Here is an 18,847-nt window from a genome sequence, read left to right on the forward strand (position 1 = left end):
ACCATCAATGTAAATGGTCTCAATTCACCAATCAAAAGAATCAAACTGGAAGAATGGATCATGACATAATCCAACAATATCCTGCATACAATAAACACATTTAACTTAAAAGGAAGTTCACACAGACTAAAAGTCAAAGGATGGAAAATAATGTTCCATGTGACAGGAATCAGGAAAAAGCAGGGGTAGCTATTCTATTTGCAGACAAAGTGAACTTCAAGCCAAGATTCATCAAAAGACACAAAGAAGGTCCCTATATACTTTGTAAAGGAATATTTTGAGGAGATAATAATTATAAATATATATGCACCAAATATTGGTGCACCCAATTACATAAAACAAATATTAACAGACATGAAAAACTTAATTAGCACTAACTCAACTATAATGAGGGACCTTAATACCTCACTATGAGAAATAGACAGAATAAGACAATCAACAAAGAAATATCAGAAATGAACCAAATCTGTGAACAAATGGACTTAGTGGATGTTTAGAGTGTTCCACCCCAAAACTTCAAAATACACATTCTGCTCAGCTGCATATGGAATATTCTCCAAAACAGGCCACATACTAGCCCACAGAACATACTTAGTAAATGCAAAGGAATTGAAATTATCTAACCATGCATATTATCTAACCATAGTGCAAAGAAACTGATCAACGGCAAAATAAACAACAAAAAAATGCATAAACACATGAAAATTAAATAACACTTTGCTGAAAAACCAATGGGTCACAGATGAAATTAAAGGAGAAATTAAACAGTATCTACAATTAAGTGATAATATGGACACAACATACCACAACTAATGTGACACAATGAAAGCAGTACTAAGAGGAAAATTTATAACAGTGAACTCTTGTACCACGAAAACAGAATGAGCTCAAATAAATAACCTCGTTACACCTTAAACTTCTCAAGGAAGAAGAACAAGTCATGTCCAAAGCACCTATGAGGGAAGAAATTATAAGGATCAGAGCCTAAATTAATGCAATTGAGACTAAGAAAACAATACAAAGAATCAATGAATTGAAGAGTTGGTTCTTTGAAAGATTAAATAAAATCTATAAACTCTTAGCTAACCTTATGAAAAAAAGGAAAGAAAACACTCAAATTCATGTAATTAGGAATGAAAAGGGTGAAATCACAACAGATCTTGTGGAAATCCAGAAGACTATCAACACTACTTTGAGAACCTATACTTTAATAAGATGGACAATATAAAAGAAATGGACAGACTCCTAGATTCATATGAAATACCAAAGTGAAACAAGAAGATATTAAAATTTTAAGTAACCCAGTATCTGTCATTGGAATTGAAAATATAATTAGAAACTTAGCAACAAAGAAAAGACCAGGTCTTGACTGTTTTATTGTTGAAATCTATAGAGAAGATCTAATGCCGCTACTTCTCAAACTCTTTAATGAAATAGAAAGAGAAGCAATACTCCCCAAATAATTTCTGGAAGAAGTATTACCCTGATACCAAAACCAGAAAGGGCCCAAACAGAAAAGAGAACTACAGTCCAATCTCTCTAATGAACATAGACTCAAATATCTTCAATATGATACTGGCAAACAGAATGCAGCAAATCAGCAAGAGGATTATATACTATGATCAAGTACGATTCATCCCAGGGCAGGGATGGTTCAACACACATGAATAGATAAATGTAATACACCATTATCAACAAAGCCAAAGACAAAAAAATGACACAAATACCCGAAGAGACACAGAAAAAGCGTTTGACAAAGTCCAACACCCATTCATGACAAAAACTATACAAAAAATTGGACTAGTTGGTCTTTACCTCAATCTGAGAAAAGCCATCCAAAACTAATAGCCAACATCATACTAAATGGACAAAAACTGAAAGCTTTTTCTCTAAAATCAGGAACAAGACAAAGATGTCCATTATCACCTTCTTCAACATAGTTCTGGTAACATTAGCCAGAGCAATTAGACAAGAGAAAGAAATAAAAGGAAAAAAGAAAAGGAAGAAGTTAAATTATTATTTGAAGACGACATGATTCTCTACATAGAAGACACCAAAAACTTCAACAAAAGACCTCTTTCTAGATTTAATAACCAAATTGAGTAATGTAGCTGGATACAAAGTCAATACTAAAAAATCAATAGGCTTCCTGTATACAAATAACAAATTTAATGAGAAAATGGGAAACACCTTTCATGTATAGGATCCAAAAAATGAAATACCTAGGAATCAATCTGATGAAGGAAGTAAAAGACTTCTACATTGAAAACTACAGTACTTTGAAAGAGGAGATAAAAGAGGATAACAAAAAATAAATAAATAAATAAAAATGGAAAGATATCCCTTGCTCTTAGGAAGGAACAGTACAGAGAAAATGGCCATACTTCCAAAAAGTATTATACAGATTTAAGCAATTCCAATAAAAATTCCAACAGCATATCTAACAGAATTAGAAAAAAGAATCCTAAAATTCATTTGGAACCAGAAGAGATGTAGAATCACAAAAGCAATTCTGGGCAAGGCAGGGGGCACCACAATCCGTAACTTGAAATTATACTACAGAGCTAATGTGATTAAAACAGCATGGTACTGGCAAAAAAAAAAACAAACAGATCTAAGGAGCAATGAAAAAAATCACAAGATTCAAAAACAACCCCAACACACGTAGCCACCTTATCTTTGAAAGGGGGCCAAATATATTCAGTGGAAAAAAAGATAGCATCATTAATAAATGGTGCTGAAAAAAACTGACTTTCTACATACTGAAGACTAAAACTAGACCCACAGCTCTCACCATGCCCTAAACTAAAATAAAAATAGATCAAAGATCTAAATATAAGAACAGAAACACTAAATTCGCTGGAAGAGAGAATAGGTAGAACACTTGATGACATAGGTGTATGCAAAGACTGTGAACAAAACCCTGATCACGGGAGAAATACTACAAAGAATCAACAACTGGTACCTCATCTTATTAAAAACCTTTTGTAGAGCCAGGGAGTTAGCTCAGTAGTTCTGCTACCTGCCTCGCAAGTGCAAGGACCTGAGTTCAATCCCTGGTGCAGAAAAAAAAAAAAATTGGTACCTTTGGTACCACAGAAGAAACCACCAACAGAGTGAAGAGACAATGCACAGAGTGGGAAAAAATTGTAGCCAGTTGTGCCTCAAAGGACTAATATCTAGAACATATAAAGACTTGAAAGAAATCAGACTCCCAAATTTAAAGACCTAATCCAAAAATGAAGATACGAAATGAACAGGTATTTCTCAGATGAAGAAGTAGAAACGGGAAATAAATATATGAAAAAATGTTCAACACCACTCACTGCTCATTCTAGAGATGCAAATTAAAACAATGCTGAGATTTCATCTCACCCCAGAAAGAATGGCTGCTTGATAGCAACAACAGAAATCAACCAACAACAAATACTGGCAGGGCTGTGGGGAAAAAGGAACCCTGCTCCACTGTTGCAGGGAATGCAGACTGGTGCAACCACTATAAAAATCAGTGTGGAGGTTTCTCAAAAAACTAGGATTAGAGGTCCCATTTGACCCAGCCATTCCCCTCTGGGTATAATCCCAAAAGAATTTTTTAAAAAAAGAATTAAAAGCAGTATTATATGCGTATCCATGTTTATAGTAAAACAGTTTGTAATTGCTAAATCTTGGAAACAACCCAAATACCCATGAACTGATGAATGGATAAAAAAAGATGTGTTTCTATACAATGGAATACTACTCTGCCATAAAGAAGGCTAAACTTGAGACATTTATAGCTAAATGGATGCACCTTGAAGCTATATGCTTAAGTGAAATAAATCAGATATATATGTGTAAATATCGCATTGTCTCTGTGGTGTAAGAATCTGAAATTGTAAATAGGGACCAAAATGTACAATAGACAATGTGAAATAAGAAAAAATTATTTAAAAGAAAGGGGGAATTAGAGAGTGTGGAGGGGGAAAGGAAGGAAAATGAAAAAAATGAGAAAAGAAGGAAAAAATTGGAAATGGGGCTTTTGTAAATAGGGAAGGGAAAAGGGGGTGGAAGGGAGGGGAGGGGAAAGGGAATAAAAGAGGAATCATGATACATCATGTACAAGTACTAATTCCCTATGGTGAATGTGATCATTATGTATACCTAAATTGTAAAAAAAAATTTTTAAGTGGACAGAGATATGCTTGTAATAGAAACAAAATGAGAAAAATTCATAATACGATTAAGCTGTTTAGCATCTCAAAAATCTTCAAAGTTCACTATAGGGAACAGGTAAAATGACCATTCAGAATCTGTTTTATTTGATGGATACTTCTCCAGAGCAGATATGTAGAGCTCTGGCAGTATGGTCTGTATGTGAGGACTAAATAATCTCCCCATGTCTGTTCCCTATATTATCCCTTACCTGAAGTGCCCTTTTTCCTTTTTCCCCCTTAAAACTCTCTTTACACTCAGATACAACTACTAGAACCTTGACAACCTAAGAACCCCCGCCCCTGCAAAAGCAGAGAATATAAGACAGAAATGTGCATGTAGCTTTTGCTGTCTCATGCATTCAGATACCACCAAATATAGCATGCTCTGCATCCTAACAAAACCAGACCAATAAACACAGCATTTGAAGAAATTCTTATCTACATCAAGTATCTTAAAGCTACGTCAAGACATTTATATCTACATAATTCTGTAAAAAAAAAAAAATGAAGAAATCCTGTGAATAATATGTAAGCCCAATTCTACTTCTTCATATTTTCTTTTATTTTCATTTTAAACACAAGAGAGAAAACAGCAAGAATTTCTATAATTACCTGTTGTGTAAGACTGCTGAGTGGCCAAATCTGTTGACATCATGGTGGAGATCAGGTCTGGGAAGCACTGACCAAAGGTCACAAGCTAGAAACAAGAAAAACTCCTTTCAGAATGGACTGCCACTCATAATCAACAGGAATTGACATAGTCAGAATTCTGCAGGAAGGAGGCTGAAATACAGCCTCATAAAACACCTCTCAACTTTCTTAGTCACATGATTACTTCTCGGGCTCAAAGTGGCAGCAACAAAGCAGCAGGACATGGAAGAAAGGCAGATCATACAGCAATGCTAATTAGTAAACGCATCTAACACTCATGACAAGCTTGTCACTCACTTTATTACCTGTCCATTTTACCCACCAGAATGTATTTTTTAACTTAAGCAAATTTTATATTCTACAAAGATTATATGAATAAAATTGGTTTCACAATTATTTGCCAATCTTCTCTAGTCTTACTTGCCCAAACTTAAGTAGCTTAAGTGCAATGGAAAAATATTGATGGAAAATTAAAAACTTTTAAAAATAAAACTTAACTGAATTTTTAAAAAGTTCTTCGCTAGATCTCCCATATCTACTGATTTTCCTTTGCCCTGATCTGAGTCAGCAACTGCTCTTCTGTACCTAATGCCAGTGGGTGCTCATGCACCTCGCCACGCTCATGCCCACTGTCTAACTCTCTGAGACATGCACTGCACCCAGGTTCTTCTCCATCTGGACCTTCATTCGACCCTGACAACAACAGTCCTTACTGTCTTCTCTTAGCAGCCTTGATTCTGACTTTCTCACATGGGGAACAGAGGCCACAATTCCCCAGCTTCCTGCCTATCCACCTTGCTGCCTTCCATAAAATAGTATCACAGAATCCCTTCCTCTCATCTCAAGCAGAAAGATACCTACCCTGAATGAACAATGTATATCCTCTCTCTTTTGGGCCTTCAACATCCATCTGTGGCTTTCACTGCAACATTTAAATATACCAAGGCTATCTCATCTCTTAATGCCTTTCCCAGATCTACCTCCATCTGAGGCACTCACCTTACTCCTTTACTTTAGCTTGCATCTCTCTCAAAACACACCCTCACAATCTTTACGCTCCTGTAATCAGCAAAGTATATCTAACTCTTTATCCTCAGAGCCATGCTCACCACACTGGTTCAAACCTTCTTCAGGACTTCAGCAGCAGCCTCCTAACTACCAACAGGCCCCTTTCTAACCACTTGTCATAATGCCACTGAAGAGATCTTCCTGCAACATAAGTATGATTCTATCATCTTCTCTGGAAGATGCTTCCAAAAAACCACAAACTTCAGCAAGACATGATCAGAATGGCCTCCCTTGACTCCTGTTTACTTCTCTAGTTCCTCTTGAGGCCACTGCTACGTTGGGTGTTACAATGATGTAGTACACAAAATTAATTACTCCACCATATGCCATGGTCTCTTGCCACCCATGTCTCTTCCAGTGCCTGATAGGTCCTGCCTAACTTTACTTGGCTGATTCCCAGAATTCTGCAGGACCCCACTTAGATGGCTCCTTGTCAGGAAGGTCCTCCCTATCACCCTTCCCTCTATGACTTAAGGGTACTCAAGAGACTCTCTCATATTATTCCTTTCAACAAGAAACATCCTGAATTGCAGTTACACTGTCCATTTCTCTGCCTCCTCCATCATTAGACTAAGGGCTAGAACTTATTATATCCCCAATGTACAAGCTGAGTGGCCACCACTTAAATGTCTGTTGAAAATTAACAGCAGAGTTAGAATAATCAAAATTTTAGGGATAAAAAATGGTAGTTGTAAAGGTTGGAGAGGAAAGGGAAATGGGGAGTTATTGTTTAATGGATAGATAAGTCTCGGTTTTACATAATGAAAACAGTTATGAACATGGATGGTAGTGCCAGATGTAAATATTATGAATGTATTTAATTTCACTGAACTATACACTAAAAAATATTAAAATTGTAAGTTAAATGTATTTTCCACAATAAAGTTCTTTTAAAATGAACCTCTGATATTTATATAAGAACACTTCTTGTATGGTTACTTGTTTTGTATAAACAAACACTGCCCTCTTCTGGTCAAATATATTACCCACCCAAGAATATGTGTGAATCTGTGCTTAAATCAACAACACAATGCTGGTGGTTACAACTATTTCAAATCTACCATATAAGGCATTTGTAAAAATGGGAGAAATCATTTATCTCAGCTCAGCTCCAAAAATGGTAATATTCAAGCAATTAGCAATAGTGAATTCAAAAAGAACCTAATGTAGAAGTTATATTTTTAATAAATATGTAACCTTAGGCAAATCAATATAAAACTACCATTTGGACCTCTTCCAAATGGCAAGATCATTTTGAACTGGTGATATTTTTAGTTATTTTTTAAAGCTGCTCTCAACAAAAACTTTTCTGAAGATGAATGGCTTTGGGACACTTACCAATGTCATAAGCCATAAAATCTGAAGAGAAACACTTGGCACCATGGCTCATGGATGTGTCATTGTGTGTATTTCCTCCAAACACCAGCATGGTTCCACTCACTATCACAGCTGTGTGCAAGTAACGGAAAAATCGGCTGTCCTTAAGAATGATCCTTTTGAGTTTATTTAAAAACAATAAAACAAGGTTAGTTTTAAAAGAGTATTTATCTTGTAACACAAACATAACCATTTTATTAACTTCAGACCCAAATGTGCAAATACTTCCAGACTTTCCCTATATATGTAATTTTCTCAACAAATATGCAAGACAATCTGTAAGACTTTTGACAAACTAGATTAAGAGCTTTAAGATGTTTATACCTTAAGAAGTATCTTAGTGTCCTAATTATAATTTCTGTACCATTATTTAATAATGAGACAAAAGCTAGAAATCAAAATCTCCAACTACACTGGCTTAGTATTCCCCCACACAATGGAATATTAGGCACTAAAAATAATTATTTTTATGACAATAGGTGAAATCATGTCCATGACATGATCCCAAATGAGGAAATATTTATAATTACATTATTTCATAACTTAAATTTGCTTTACATTTGTTAAAATTAGCACACTTTCCATGGGCGTATCTATAGTTCAGAGCAAGGAAAGCTCTATCAATTAGATATAAGAACACCTTGCTTAATGATTTTATGGGATGACACCACTAACTGACTCTAAAAGGTAAGGTTAAATACTTGACATACCTTGATTAGGGGTATAGATCAGTGACAGGGTACTTGCCTAGCATGTGCAAGTCCCTTGGTTTGATCCCCAGCACCACCACCAAACAAACCAAAAAAGTAAAAAAGCAGTAACTTTTACTTAATTACAAAAATGTGTACAAACTCAGCTATATACTTTATTCTTTAGGATTCTGAAGAGATAAAATTTTATAGTAATGGTTAGTGTATTAAAACTTAAAATCAGCTCCAAACTGCCAAGCATTTTCTAATCATCCTACAACAGAATTATAAAAAATGTAAAAATATAAATACTAGCTACTTTTTACCCTGCACTTATTTCCTATTTTCTCTATATATAATTGCAAGAGATAATCTCTCTAGATTATCTACAAGGTCTGAATTCTCTATGTACAATGCCAAGGGAGAGTCTCAGGATTATCTACCAGGTCTGAAAACAAAAACATATAACACATTTTCCCACTTAATACTTTTCCAGAATTCACATCTTAAAGTGAAAAGCTCAAGAAAAACCACCTACCACATCTGGGTATCCACGTCATATCTATAGAGGTCATCAGTGAGCCTGTATTTATTTGCACTAAAAGCCTTGTAGCCACCATGAACATACAGGGCATTGGTCTTTTGATCATAAACACTGCTGTGGCCATAGCCCCCTTGTACAAGAGCACCCTGGGTGTGTAATATAGTCCAAGTGTTCTTATCTGGAAATAGAGAAACCAGTTAAAGGCAAACATTGCAATCTTTTCTCTAATACTCAAATCTAAGCAGCTTAGGGCAAGAGAAGGGATTTCAAGAGAGCCAATTCATATATATATATATTCATATATATATATATGAATATATATAAATATATGAATATGGAAATATCTGTAGTTATATATATAAATTTTTATCTTTTTATTTTAAAAGAAACCCCTTTTAAAACTTGTATCAAAGCCATGTGGCCAAACTCCAGAGATGAATATTTTATATGCTACAGGAAAAGAATGTCACTAAATTTAAGAATCCCTACAAATCAACATTTAACTCCCTATGACCTTTAGTGATCAACACACCTTCATAGACCTGCTTTCTCAAAACATCAATTATAGCTGATACTTCTAATGAACAACAGAAATAATAAATTTAAGCAAAAGGGAAATATACACACACACACACACACACACACACACAATCAAATTCCCATTAAACTACTCTCTAAAGGACTATCTAAATTTTTTTCAGAGTATTTGTTGTTTGGATTTTTATTTATTTTAACATACAGTCAAAGCATTTAGTGCCATCTCTGGCTCCTTACAAATCAACAGTAGCAAATGAATATACATAGGGAATCAATAATCTGAGTTTCACTGGTAAAACATTATTTTAAATGGGTTTCAAGAAAAAGAACTGGATTGTTAGGTTGAATCTTGTTAAACCATCCTAATAATGAGGTCAGAGGTTTTAAATTTCATTTTCAAAACACATCCACTGGAAAAAATGTACCTACCCAAGTCATACTCCTGCACACTGCTTATATAGCCATAGAGAGGGCAGTGACCAAAAATGACCAGCATGACCACTCGGCCAGTTTTCAGTGTTATGATGTGTGCTGAGTGCCCAACCACTGCATACTGCTCCTTTGCCTTTGGAGTCAACAACACCCACGACTCATTATGAATATGAAGCACTCTCAACTCATTGGTCACATTCCCTGTTGAATCAATTTTTCCTCCATACATGTAAATTTTATCCTAGGGAAAAAATGTAAATAGAAATTTTAAGAAATATTAAAAATTCAAATCTGAGAACAGAAAATGATCAGTTCAAAATCTCAATATTATTAACTGAAAAATATTAGTGAAATGTACCTTTTGGCAATTATTAGGAAAAGGATAAAGGAACAAAATAAAATAAAATAGTCTATTTTTCTAAAACTTTGCCACTTTTCTTGGACTTCCTCAAATGAGATCTTTTATAGAATAAAATGACTTGGAAAAATAAAGTTGCCCCATTCTACCACATACCTACAGAAACAAGGAAATGAAAATGATTATTCAGTTACATTACAATGTGGTTATTCTTGTCTAAACTTTGCTAATGGGCATGAAAGCTAATCTACACTCATTAATCTACATTTTTAATCATTTGCTCCATAATCATGGGTTAAAAAAACTTTTGGACTTCAGTTTCCACTGAGAGCTTAGCCAATTACTTAACTGCTCTCCCAAAGTTTTTTCCAATTAGAAACCAATGTTGACTAGCTCTTCAACATACAATACAAAATGAAACTAAGGAGGGGCTAAGTTTATTGCTTAATACAAACCTTACATAATACCTTACCTTATATAATGCTAAAGAATGACCATATCTCACAACCACATTGTTCACAGAACGGTTCAGGGGAAGCCACTCTTTAGAAAGAAGGTCATACCTATAAAACAGACAGACAATATTTTTACCCAAATGACAAATCAGAACATCTTGTACTCTTTTATTTGTGACATAATCCAGTTTGGAGATGCTCACTAAATCTACCATAGATATAGGGAGGTACCTATCACATTAGCAAACACACCTGAAACCTGGGTTCACTGGGCATATGAGAACTCAGGAAAGGGAGCTGAACTACACAACACTGGGATTTAAAAAATGAAGTTCTGACACCGCCTGAAAACCTCTTGTACACACTGTCTAAATCACCTGAACCTTGCATTACACAGTACTATCAGGATTTAAGTTACATATAGTAGATTTCTCCTCATTCAATATGAGAAACTGAAGATAGTACTGGAAACGGGCTAATAATTAAATGAAATTACTAAACTTTTTATATCTGGCTTTTTATTGTTATAGTTAAAGGCTGGCTGGCTGGCTGGCTTTTTTTCTTTCTTTATTCAGACAGGGTCTTGCTCTATAATTCAGGCTGACCTTGAACTCACTATGTAGCTCAGGCTGGCATCAAACTTGGGGTGATCCTCCTGCCTCAGACTCCCAAGTGCTGGGATTATAGGTACCCATCACCACACCCAGAGTATTTATCTGGCTTTTAAGAAAGCCAGAATACTATTACAGCATTTCAATTATACTATGACTAACTATACTTAAAGACCTTTGAAATACAAAACTGCCAAAAAGAAAATAATTTATACCCCAGCATGCAATTTACATTTATTCATGCGTCACTTAATAATCACACTCAATATCTTAAAATATTTGCTTTCTTTTGTTTTTGAGGAAAATATCACTCTAATCCTATTATAAAGATCATCTGTGCCCATTATTTATTTATTTTTTTGCCAGAATTTTGGGATTCTTTTTTTTCCCATTAAGATTATTGGTACATTTAAGGTAAACAATACAGTTACATTCATCACTAGGATCCTGTACCCTTACATGATGTATCTTGGCATATATGCCCATTATAAAGAATACAAACAATGCAAAAGATGAGTGAAAAGTTCAAAAAATGACCCCACATTCCGTCATCTAGAAATAAATTTTAATAAAGGAGTAAACATCATACCTATCAGCTAAAAATAGATGGATAAATTATTGTATATTCATGTAATTAATTATACAGAATAAAAATAAATATACTCAAGCCATAATATCAACATATATGCCAAAATAATGCTGAGTTTAAAAAGCAAACTAAAGAATATTTTTGTTAAGACTAAAATCAGAAAATTTACTAGCTCAACACATTTTTATATATGCTTAAAATATAAAGAAATGCATGTAAACAACAGATGCTAAAATCTGGATACTGATTATCTCTGGATTTTGAAAAGCATGCATAGGTCAACTGTATCAGCAATGTATTATTTCCCAACTTGAGTAGAGAATACATTGATATCCATAATTCTCTCTAAACCTTTCCTTTTGTCTTAGTTTATACAATCCCCATCTCTTTCAAGTGGCATGGAGGGTGCTCAGTCTGTATCTTAATGCACTTCGTCCCTCCTCAGTCAGCCTGTCAGCCTAAGATCTGAAGCAAATAAAACAGTGGCATCTATTAAATGTGAACAGTACATATATCTGTATTAGTTATTAGAATATTTTTGGAATGTTCCACTTTTGAGAAGTATGTGAATAATTACTTAGATTTTAGTTTTAATTTCATAATTATATAGCAACTAGTTTTAGTAAATACATTATTTTATTGTACAGACTAAAATTATTCAGTTAAGTTTTCAAATTATACACAGTTCTGGACAGAATGCACTAACTTCCTGCTTTGATAGTTGAAAGTTTAGTATTCATATTTCTAATTTCATTTACCCCCAATTTTTGTTATCTAACTTGCACACTGTGTTCATAACACTCACGTTCCATTTTGTAATTCCACTCCTCCTTAGTACTGAATCTGTATTTCAGCTGAGGCAATCTCCTCATCGTTCTCTTACCACAACTTCTTCACCTCTTCAGTTCTGAATTGGCTAGCTTTCAACTGTCAAGTGGCTTTTTTTTTAGAGTAGCACCCACATGCACACCTTTCCCTGCGTTTCCTCATGTTTAAGACATCTGCTCGCTAGCTTTACAGGTGAACGACATCTCAGCTAGCTCAATGCGTGAGGCAGGCCCTTTCTTGCAGGTACAGCCCCCTTGAATGCTACTGGTATTGAATGTTGCTAAGGCCAGATTTTTCCCCCTTTATTGGTTTGCTTTCTTGTCTAGAAGCCAGAAGATTTATCAATCAGTCTTATTCTCTCTCCCTCTCCTTCCTCTTTCTCTTTTGTTTGACTCTTTCAACTCCTTTTTTTTTTTGGTTTTTTGAGACAGTCTCACTACATAGTTCAGACTGTTTTGGAACTCACTGTGTAACCCAGGCTGGTCTCCAACTCGCAGTAGTCCTCCTGCCTCAGCCTCCCAGAGTGCTGGGATTACAGGCGTGTGCCACCACACCCAGCTCCTTGCTAATTTTTAAAGACACAATACTGTATTTTATCAAAGTAGAAATGACTTAAATCCATGCAGAAAAATATTTTTACAAAATGCATTTAATATCACTGTAATAATCTGGTAGAATTTTGGCCATGTATGGTATTTCCTGAGGATTTCCAAGGATTCCAACCACACAAAGACATTTTGTGCCTGACATACACTTTTATATATTTGCCATCTTGAGAAAGAAGGAAACGACTCAGAAAGGACAAGAACAAGTCTCCAGATGCTCCAATCCCTGTCTCTTTCAAGTGGCATGGAGGGTGCTCAATCTGTATTTTAATGCACTTTGCCCGTCCTCAGTCAGCTTGTCAGCCTAAGAACTTGTTGGAGCTGGCAGGTTCCCATAATTGAGCTAAGGTGAACTTCCAAAGATACTTACACAAAAGTGGTCAATTTTTCAGACCACAGAGAAGCAACTATAAGACAAGAACAATACTGATGAAATATAAGAAATTCCAAGGAGCAAATAAATCTACCTCCTCTGAGAAATAACAGAACATTAAACAACTACTTCCAGATCTGGACAAGCAGATAAGCATCAATTTAGAAACAGGTGTCTTCCATAGAGCTACAACTACCTCTCATAAGCCCCTGGGTGATAGCTAGCAACTCAGTGACCCCCATGCCAAGGTGCACATTTTCGACCATACTCAGTGGTCTGACAACCAATGATAGTACATAGAAACTACACAGGTCAAAGCAGAAACTCTGCAGAGACTGGACATGATCCCACCCAGTGGGAAGCACAGAACTCTCTGAGGCTTTCCCAAACAATAATGACCTTTTTCCTAAAAGCTCTCTAACTGGATCGAATGAAGTCTTCTCATTATGAAACTATAAAGTTTTCCTGAAACATTCTGTGCTATTAAAATCTATGTATGCTGTTGACTATGTTTTCTTCTTCAGAGACATCAGTTATATTTGTACTGGATAACCTCTTTTCATGCGTTTTTGCCCTTATTTCTTCCAAACATTTTATCTGTATTCATTGGAATTATCTAGTGTTAGTTATTTAATTTCATGCTAGTCTCTGTTGAATCTATTTATTTTTATTTTTAAATCTATACTCTCCCATTTCATCTCATTGTCATTATCCTCCTGTCTTTCAGCTTGTTTTTCTGAATTCAAATTCTCATTAAGTTGATCTCTAGCACAAAGCAGCTAGAAAGAATCTCTTTGAAGTTACCTTCTTGTCAGATTTTACATACTTCATTCTTTGTTCCTTTTATTTTTTCATCATAGGATATTTGCTTTAACTACAATGTCACTCCTTTCACCTTGTCAGACATAGTGCTCTACACACTTTATTTGAAAAGTACTGGTGACTTTTCCTACACAAGTTATTTAGATTGCCCCTGAGCTTTAACATGTGGGCTTGTTCCTTATTTTCTATCCATTAATCTGAAGTCTGAGGAAATGTTGGAGTCTGAATGAAGAAATATACAATCTGGGGCTGGGAATTTAGCTCAGTGGTTCCGCTGCCTGCCTCACAAGTACAAGGTCCTGAGTTCTATCCCAGTACCAAAAAATACATACATAGAATAAAATACCCAGCCACTCCTCCACTCTGAGTTTGCTTAAATGTCCTTCCTCAGAGTGCAGATTGTATTACAGCAAGGAAATAGAAGCCCTAGATTTGGGGCAGTCAGCCACCCAATCAATTTTCTCATTTTTCACTTGATCCTCCTTCACATCTATTTCTCCTACTCTTCACTGGTAAGAAAACAATGACACCCACTCAGTTTTCTTCTTTCTGGATTTGTGGCTACTGAAGAGAATTCTCAGAATCATCTCAGTGTGACTTCTGCAGGAGACATAAGGGCTCGCTCACCCTTGATGCTCCTGTGAGTCGGATTTAAAGTTCTTTGAATTAGCTAATACTCCTTTTCTTCTTTGGTTACCTGTTTCTCAATTTCTTACATTTGTGTAAACTTTTTTTTTTTTTAAACTTCTTCAGCAAAATCTCAGAGGAAGGATGCTTCAACTGCCAATCCTAACCCAGTAAGCCAAGGCCATTTATTTTGCAAGAGAACCACAGGGTGACATAAAACAGGAACTACTTTTAAGACAGAATAAAAGTTTTGGGTTGATAGGCTATGGGAGAAATATAGAATAAGAGCAACTCCTGAAATACACGTCTATGAGAGGATAAGACTATACATTTGCAACTGAAGTTCCAGAATACTTTCTTTTTTTTTTTTTTTTTTTTTTTTTTTTTTTATTTTTTTGGTACCAGGGATTGAACTCAGGTCCTTGCACTTGCAAGGCAGGCCACCGAACCACTGAGCTAAATCCCCAGCCCTAGAATACTATTTTTAAAAGGAATTGCTGTATTTACTTTTCACAGAACTTAGTATATCATCATTTGAAACTATACTAATACTTAAATGAAATATAAAGCTTTAAAAACCATGTTTCAATAAAATACAAGTAAAAAAAATGTTGCAATCAAAAACATAAAGTTGGACATAGTGGCACATGCCTGTAATCCCAGAACTCTGGGAAACTGAGGCAGGAGGACTGCAAGTTTGACCTCAGCTTGGGCAACTTAGTGAAATTTTGTCTCAAAATAACGAATGAATGGAGATATAATTCACTGCAAAGGCCTTGGGTTCAATTCCCAGTACCAGGAAAAAAAAAAGGCTCATGAAATACACCAGTTAAATAACAACAAAATGTTATGCTGATATATCCAGAAACAAATATTTGCGAAGGGAATAAACAATCCACTTATGCTATCATGCATTTGACACTTATTTGAATACCTTCCATGAGTTAACTCTGAGTTGAATGAGTAAACAAGGCCCCTGACTTTTAAAGAAAAAGTAGAAAGAGCAGAAAATGAGCATGCATGATAATAGACAGAAATGTTAATTAAACATTACCAATATTGCTATAAAGGAAAAAGAAAAACAGGAAGAACCCGTCTGAAATGGATGGTCACAGACTAGCTCACTGGGAAAATTAAACTAAGATCTAAAGGATGAGATGAAATCAGCCCTGCAGCAGAACAAAATGGTCTAAATAGAGATAACAGTAGTGGCAAAGGCCCTTAACATGAGTTTTAGGTAAAGAAAGAGGGATGGTGGGGCAGTACAGAAAATGAAGGCAAGAGTGGAACAAACTTAACCAGGGAAGGTAAACAGTGGTCAGGCTATAGGATCGCTAAGTCTAATGGGAAGGCAGCAATAGGTTTTCACAAGATAGTAAATTATATAATTTATACTTTTTAAATATCGCTGTAGTTTCTATTTAGAAAATAGAAGAGGAAGGAATGCTAAAAACTCGGTAGAAGATAATGGCAGTCAAGGCATAAAAAAGAATAACTATACCTTTATTTGGTGACAGTTGATGAGGCTCAACATGAGGAGAGTATAAGGAGAAGAACTACGACAAAATGACTCCCAGATTTCTTGCTTCAAGAGAGGGAAAGGATACCGGATGCAAGGGTAAAATCACATAGAGGGCAACCACACTGCTCTAATAATATCCAGTATAACACTGGAAGGGACACTTTCTCAAGTTTAGTTTCACCTTTTCTTTTCACATTGGTAACACTAGAAGAGGTCTGAAGGAGTTAGACTTGGGGTGGGTTTTAAAGGCAAGACTAACAAAATTCGCTGGCATACTGTGGTAGGGAGACACTTGTGTGGTCCCCATGATCTCTGATTGTTGGTATTCAAACCCGAGTGTGAGCAGCATCAATGACTTGTTTCTAACCAGCAGAACATGGCAAAGATGATAGGATGTCATTTCTCTGAACCATCCTCGCAGACTCAGTCAAGTCTCTTCCTGTGGCACGATGAAGTAAGCAATCATATCAGTGAAACCCAAGTGACAAGGAACTTAGCATGCCCTCTGGGAGCGGAAAGAAGACTCTGAGCTGAGCATCCACAGCCAGCAGCAAACTGGGACTCTTGCTCCTACGACCATAGGAAACTGATTCTGCCAGCAATTTGAGCTTGAACTGAATTCTTCCTCAGTTAAGCCTCTAGATGAGAACATGCGCAAGCTGACATCTGAAAGCACAGAACTCAGATTCCTGACCAACAAAAACTGTCAGATAGTAAGAGCAAGTTAAACTGCTAAATTTATGGTAATCTGTTACTCAACAAGAGGTAAGTAATACACATACACCACTGTGGAGGGTACTTTAATTTATATTAAGATCCTGCATGTGGGGCACACCTAAAATCCCAGCACATGGGAGGCTGAGACAGGAAGATTGTGAGCTCAAGGCCACCCTAGGCTACACAGTTCTAAGTCAGCCTGGGGATCATATAGTAAGATTCTGTCTTAAAATAAACAAACATCATATTAAGGAAACACCTGTGTTCTAGGCAAATAGCAGCATCTATGGTATGGAGAAAGAGGAGGACCTGGCAGAGGAGTAATCTGACCTGGCCATCACAAGGGTCCCATCAGAATTGAAGGGGCGTGAACTAATGCAGCAGCAATGAGAGAGCTTGGGCTAGTTTTACTTGAGAGACACTTTGAAAATACAACTATGGACCCAGCCGCCATCGCTCAAGTGCCGGGAGTTAGCCTGGGCCCAGATCCACCGAGAGCCACGCATTCTCCCGCCCCAGCCGCCATCTCACCAGCACCGGGAGGTAGCCTGGGCCGAGATCCACTATGGGAAGGAGAGCCATGCCTGCTCCCGACCCAGTCGCCATTGCTCCAGTGCCAGGAAGTTAGCCATGTGGGCGCCCCTGAACCCCCATAACCCCCCACCGCACTCTCAGACCTCCTGACTGTGCCAGTCTTTGGACCCACTCTGCAGAGGCAGAGGTGGTCATCAAGGGTATTTTTCTGAGTTCCCAACTTTGAACATCTTTAAAGAAAGGGTGTAGGAAACCTGTAATAGAACGGTGTGGAGTTCCACCATTCAGAAGGTTGGGGAACTCAATCTGGGCCTTGCAGCCCGAGGTCAGTCAGCATCGTGGGTTCAGCCATCAGCTAACTGAGACCAGGGGTCTTGCATCCTCGCTCCGTCTCAGCCATTAAATGGTAAATACACTATATTAAAATTTTGTTCACTGCAGACATGTTCTGGTCTGCTTCTTGATTTTAATTTAATTCAAATGATTTAAGGGTGATAGACTAGTGACTACCACAGGTGGTCAGTGTCCAAGTTGTGCTTGATCTTAATGTGTTGCTGATTGTTTCAGTTGGAGTAAAGCATTGCCGTCAATTTGATGAGCTGTTGTCTCTGATGTTATGAAGATGAGAATGTCTGTGGGTCGTTAGAGACACAGAAGCTAGGGTGCAACTATATCAGGAAGATTTGGGTGATAATCCAGAGATTAAACCAAGGACAGTCTGACAACAAAAATTAAAATGAGAAAACACTTAAGCAAGACACAAAGACAGACTTCCCATTCACCAATGGCAAACTGTAGGGCAAATGTGGATGAAAAGGCCGATAGTGAACCACCAGGACACCCTGAACTTAAAGCACAGGAAGGAACAAAACAGATCAATCAGGCTCTAGAAAAATTCAAAACAGAAATAATTTCCCAGATAACCACAGAGATAGTAAGCAAAATGGAAGTCGTGATTCGAGACTCTAGAGCAGAAACTGACAAAAAAACAGATGAGTTCAGGACCATGATAGAAGCCATGAAGGCCCAGCATAAGAAAGAAATGGAAAAAATAAACGCCCAACATAGGAAAGAAATGGAATCCATAAAACAAATTCAAACAGATATCCAGGAGATTAAACACTCCATTGAAAGTGTACTCAACAGAATAAAAGAATGCGAAGATAGGCTCTCAGATATAGAAGATAAGATTGCAGTCAGTGATCATGAAAAGAGAGGTCTCTTAAAAACAGTAAGAGATCATGAGAAATCGATCCAACAACTCCTAGATGATGCAAAGAAGAATAACATAAGACTGATAGGAATACATGAAGTA

At 36.5% G+C, this 18,847-nt stretch overlaps 1 protein-coding gene across 1 annotated transcript in view; it reads right to left on the bottom strand.

Annotated features, from left to right (window-relative positions):
- Atrn (attractin) overlaps positions 1-18,847 on the bottom strand; it is a 178,142-nt gene that overhangs the window by 73,628 nt on the left and 85,667 nt on the right. The window contains exons 8-12 of the mRNA XM_010611054.2: positions 10,322-10,412; positions 9,489-9,732; positions 8,517-8,700; positions 7,251-7,405; positions 4,806-4,890 (exon numbers count right to left, since the gene is read on the bottom strand). Coding sequence (XP_010609356.1) covers positions 4,806-4,890; positions 7,251-7,405; positions 8,517-8,700; positions 9,489-9,732; positions 10,322-10,412 — 759 coding nt within the window. The remainder of the gene's footprint in view (positions 1-4,805; positions 4,891-7,250; positions 7,406-8,516; positions 8,701-9,488; positions 9,733-10,321; positions 10,413-18,847) is intronic.

Source organism: Fukomys damarensis, unplaced genomic scaffold (assembly GCF_012274545.1).
Source record: "Fukomys damarensis isolate Sample0158 unplaced genomic scaffold, DMR_v1.0_HiC HiC_scaffold_7, whole genome shotgun sequence".
Taxonomy (NCBI): Eukaryota; Metazoa; Chordata; class Mammalia; order Rodentia; family Bathyergidae; genus Fukomys; species Fukomys damarensis.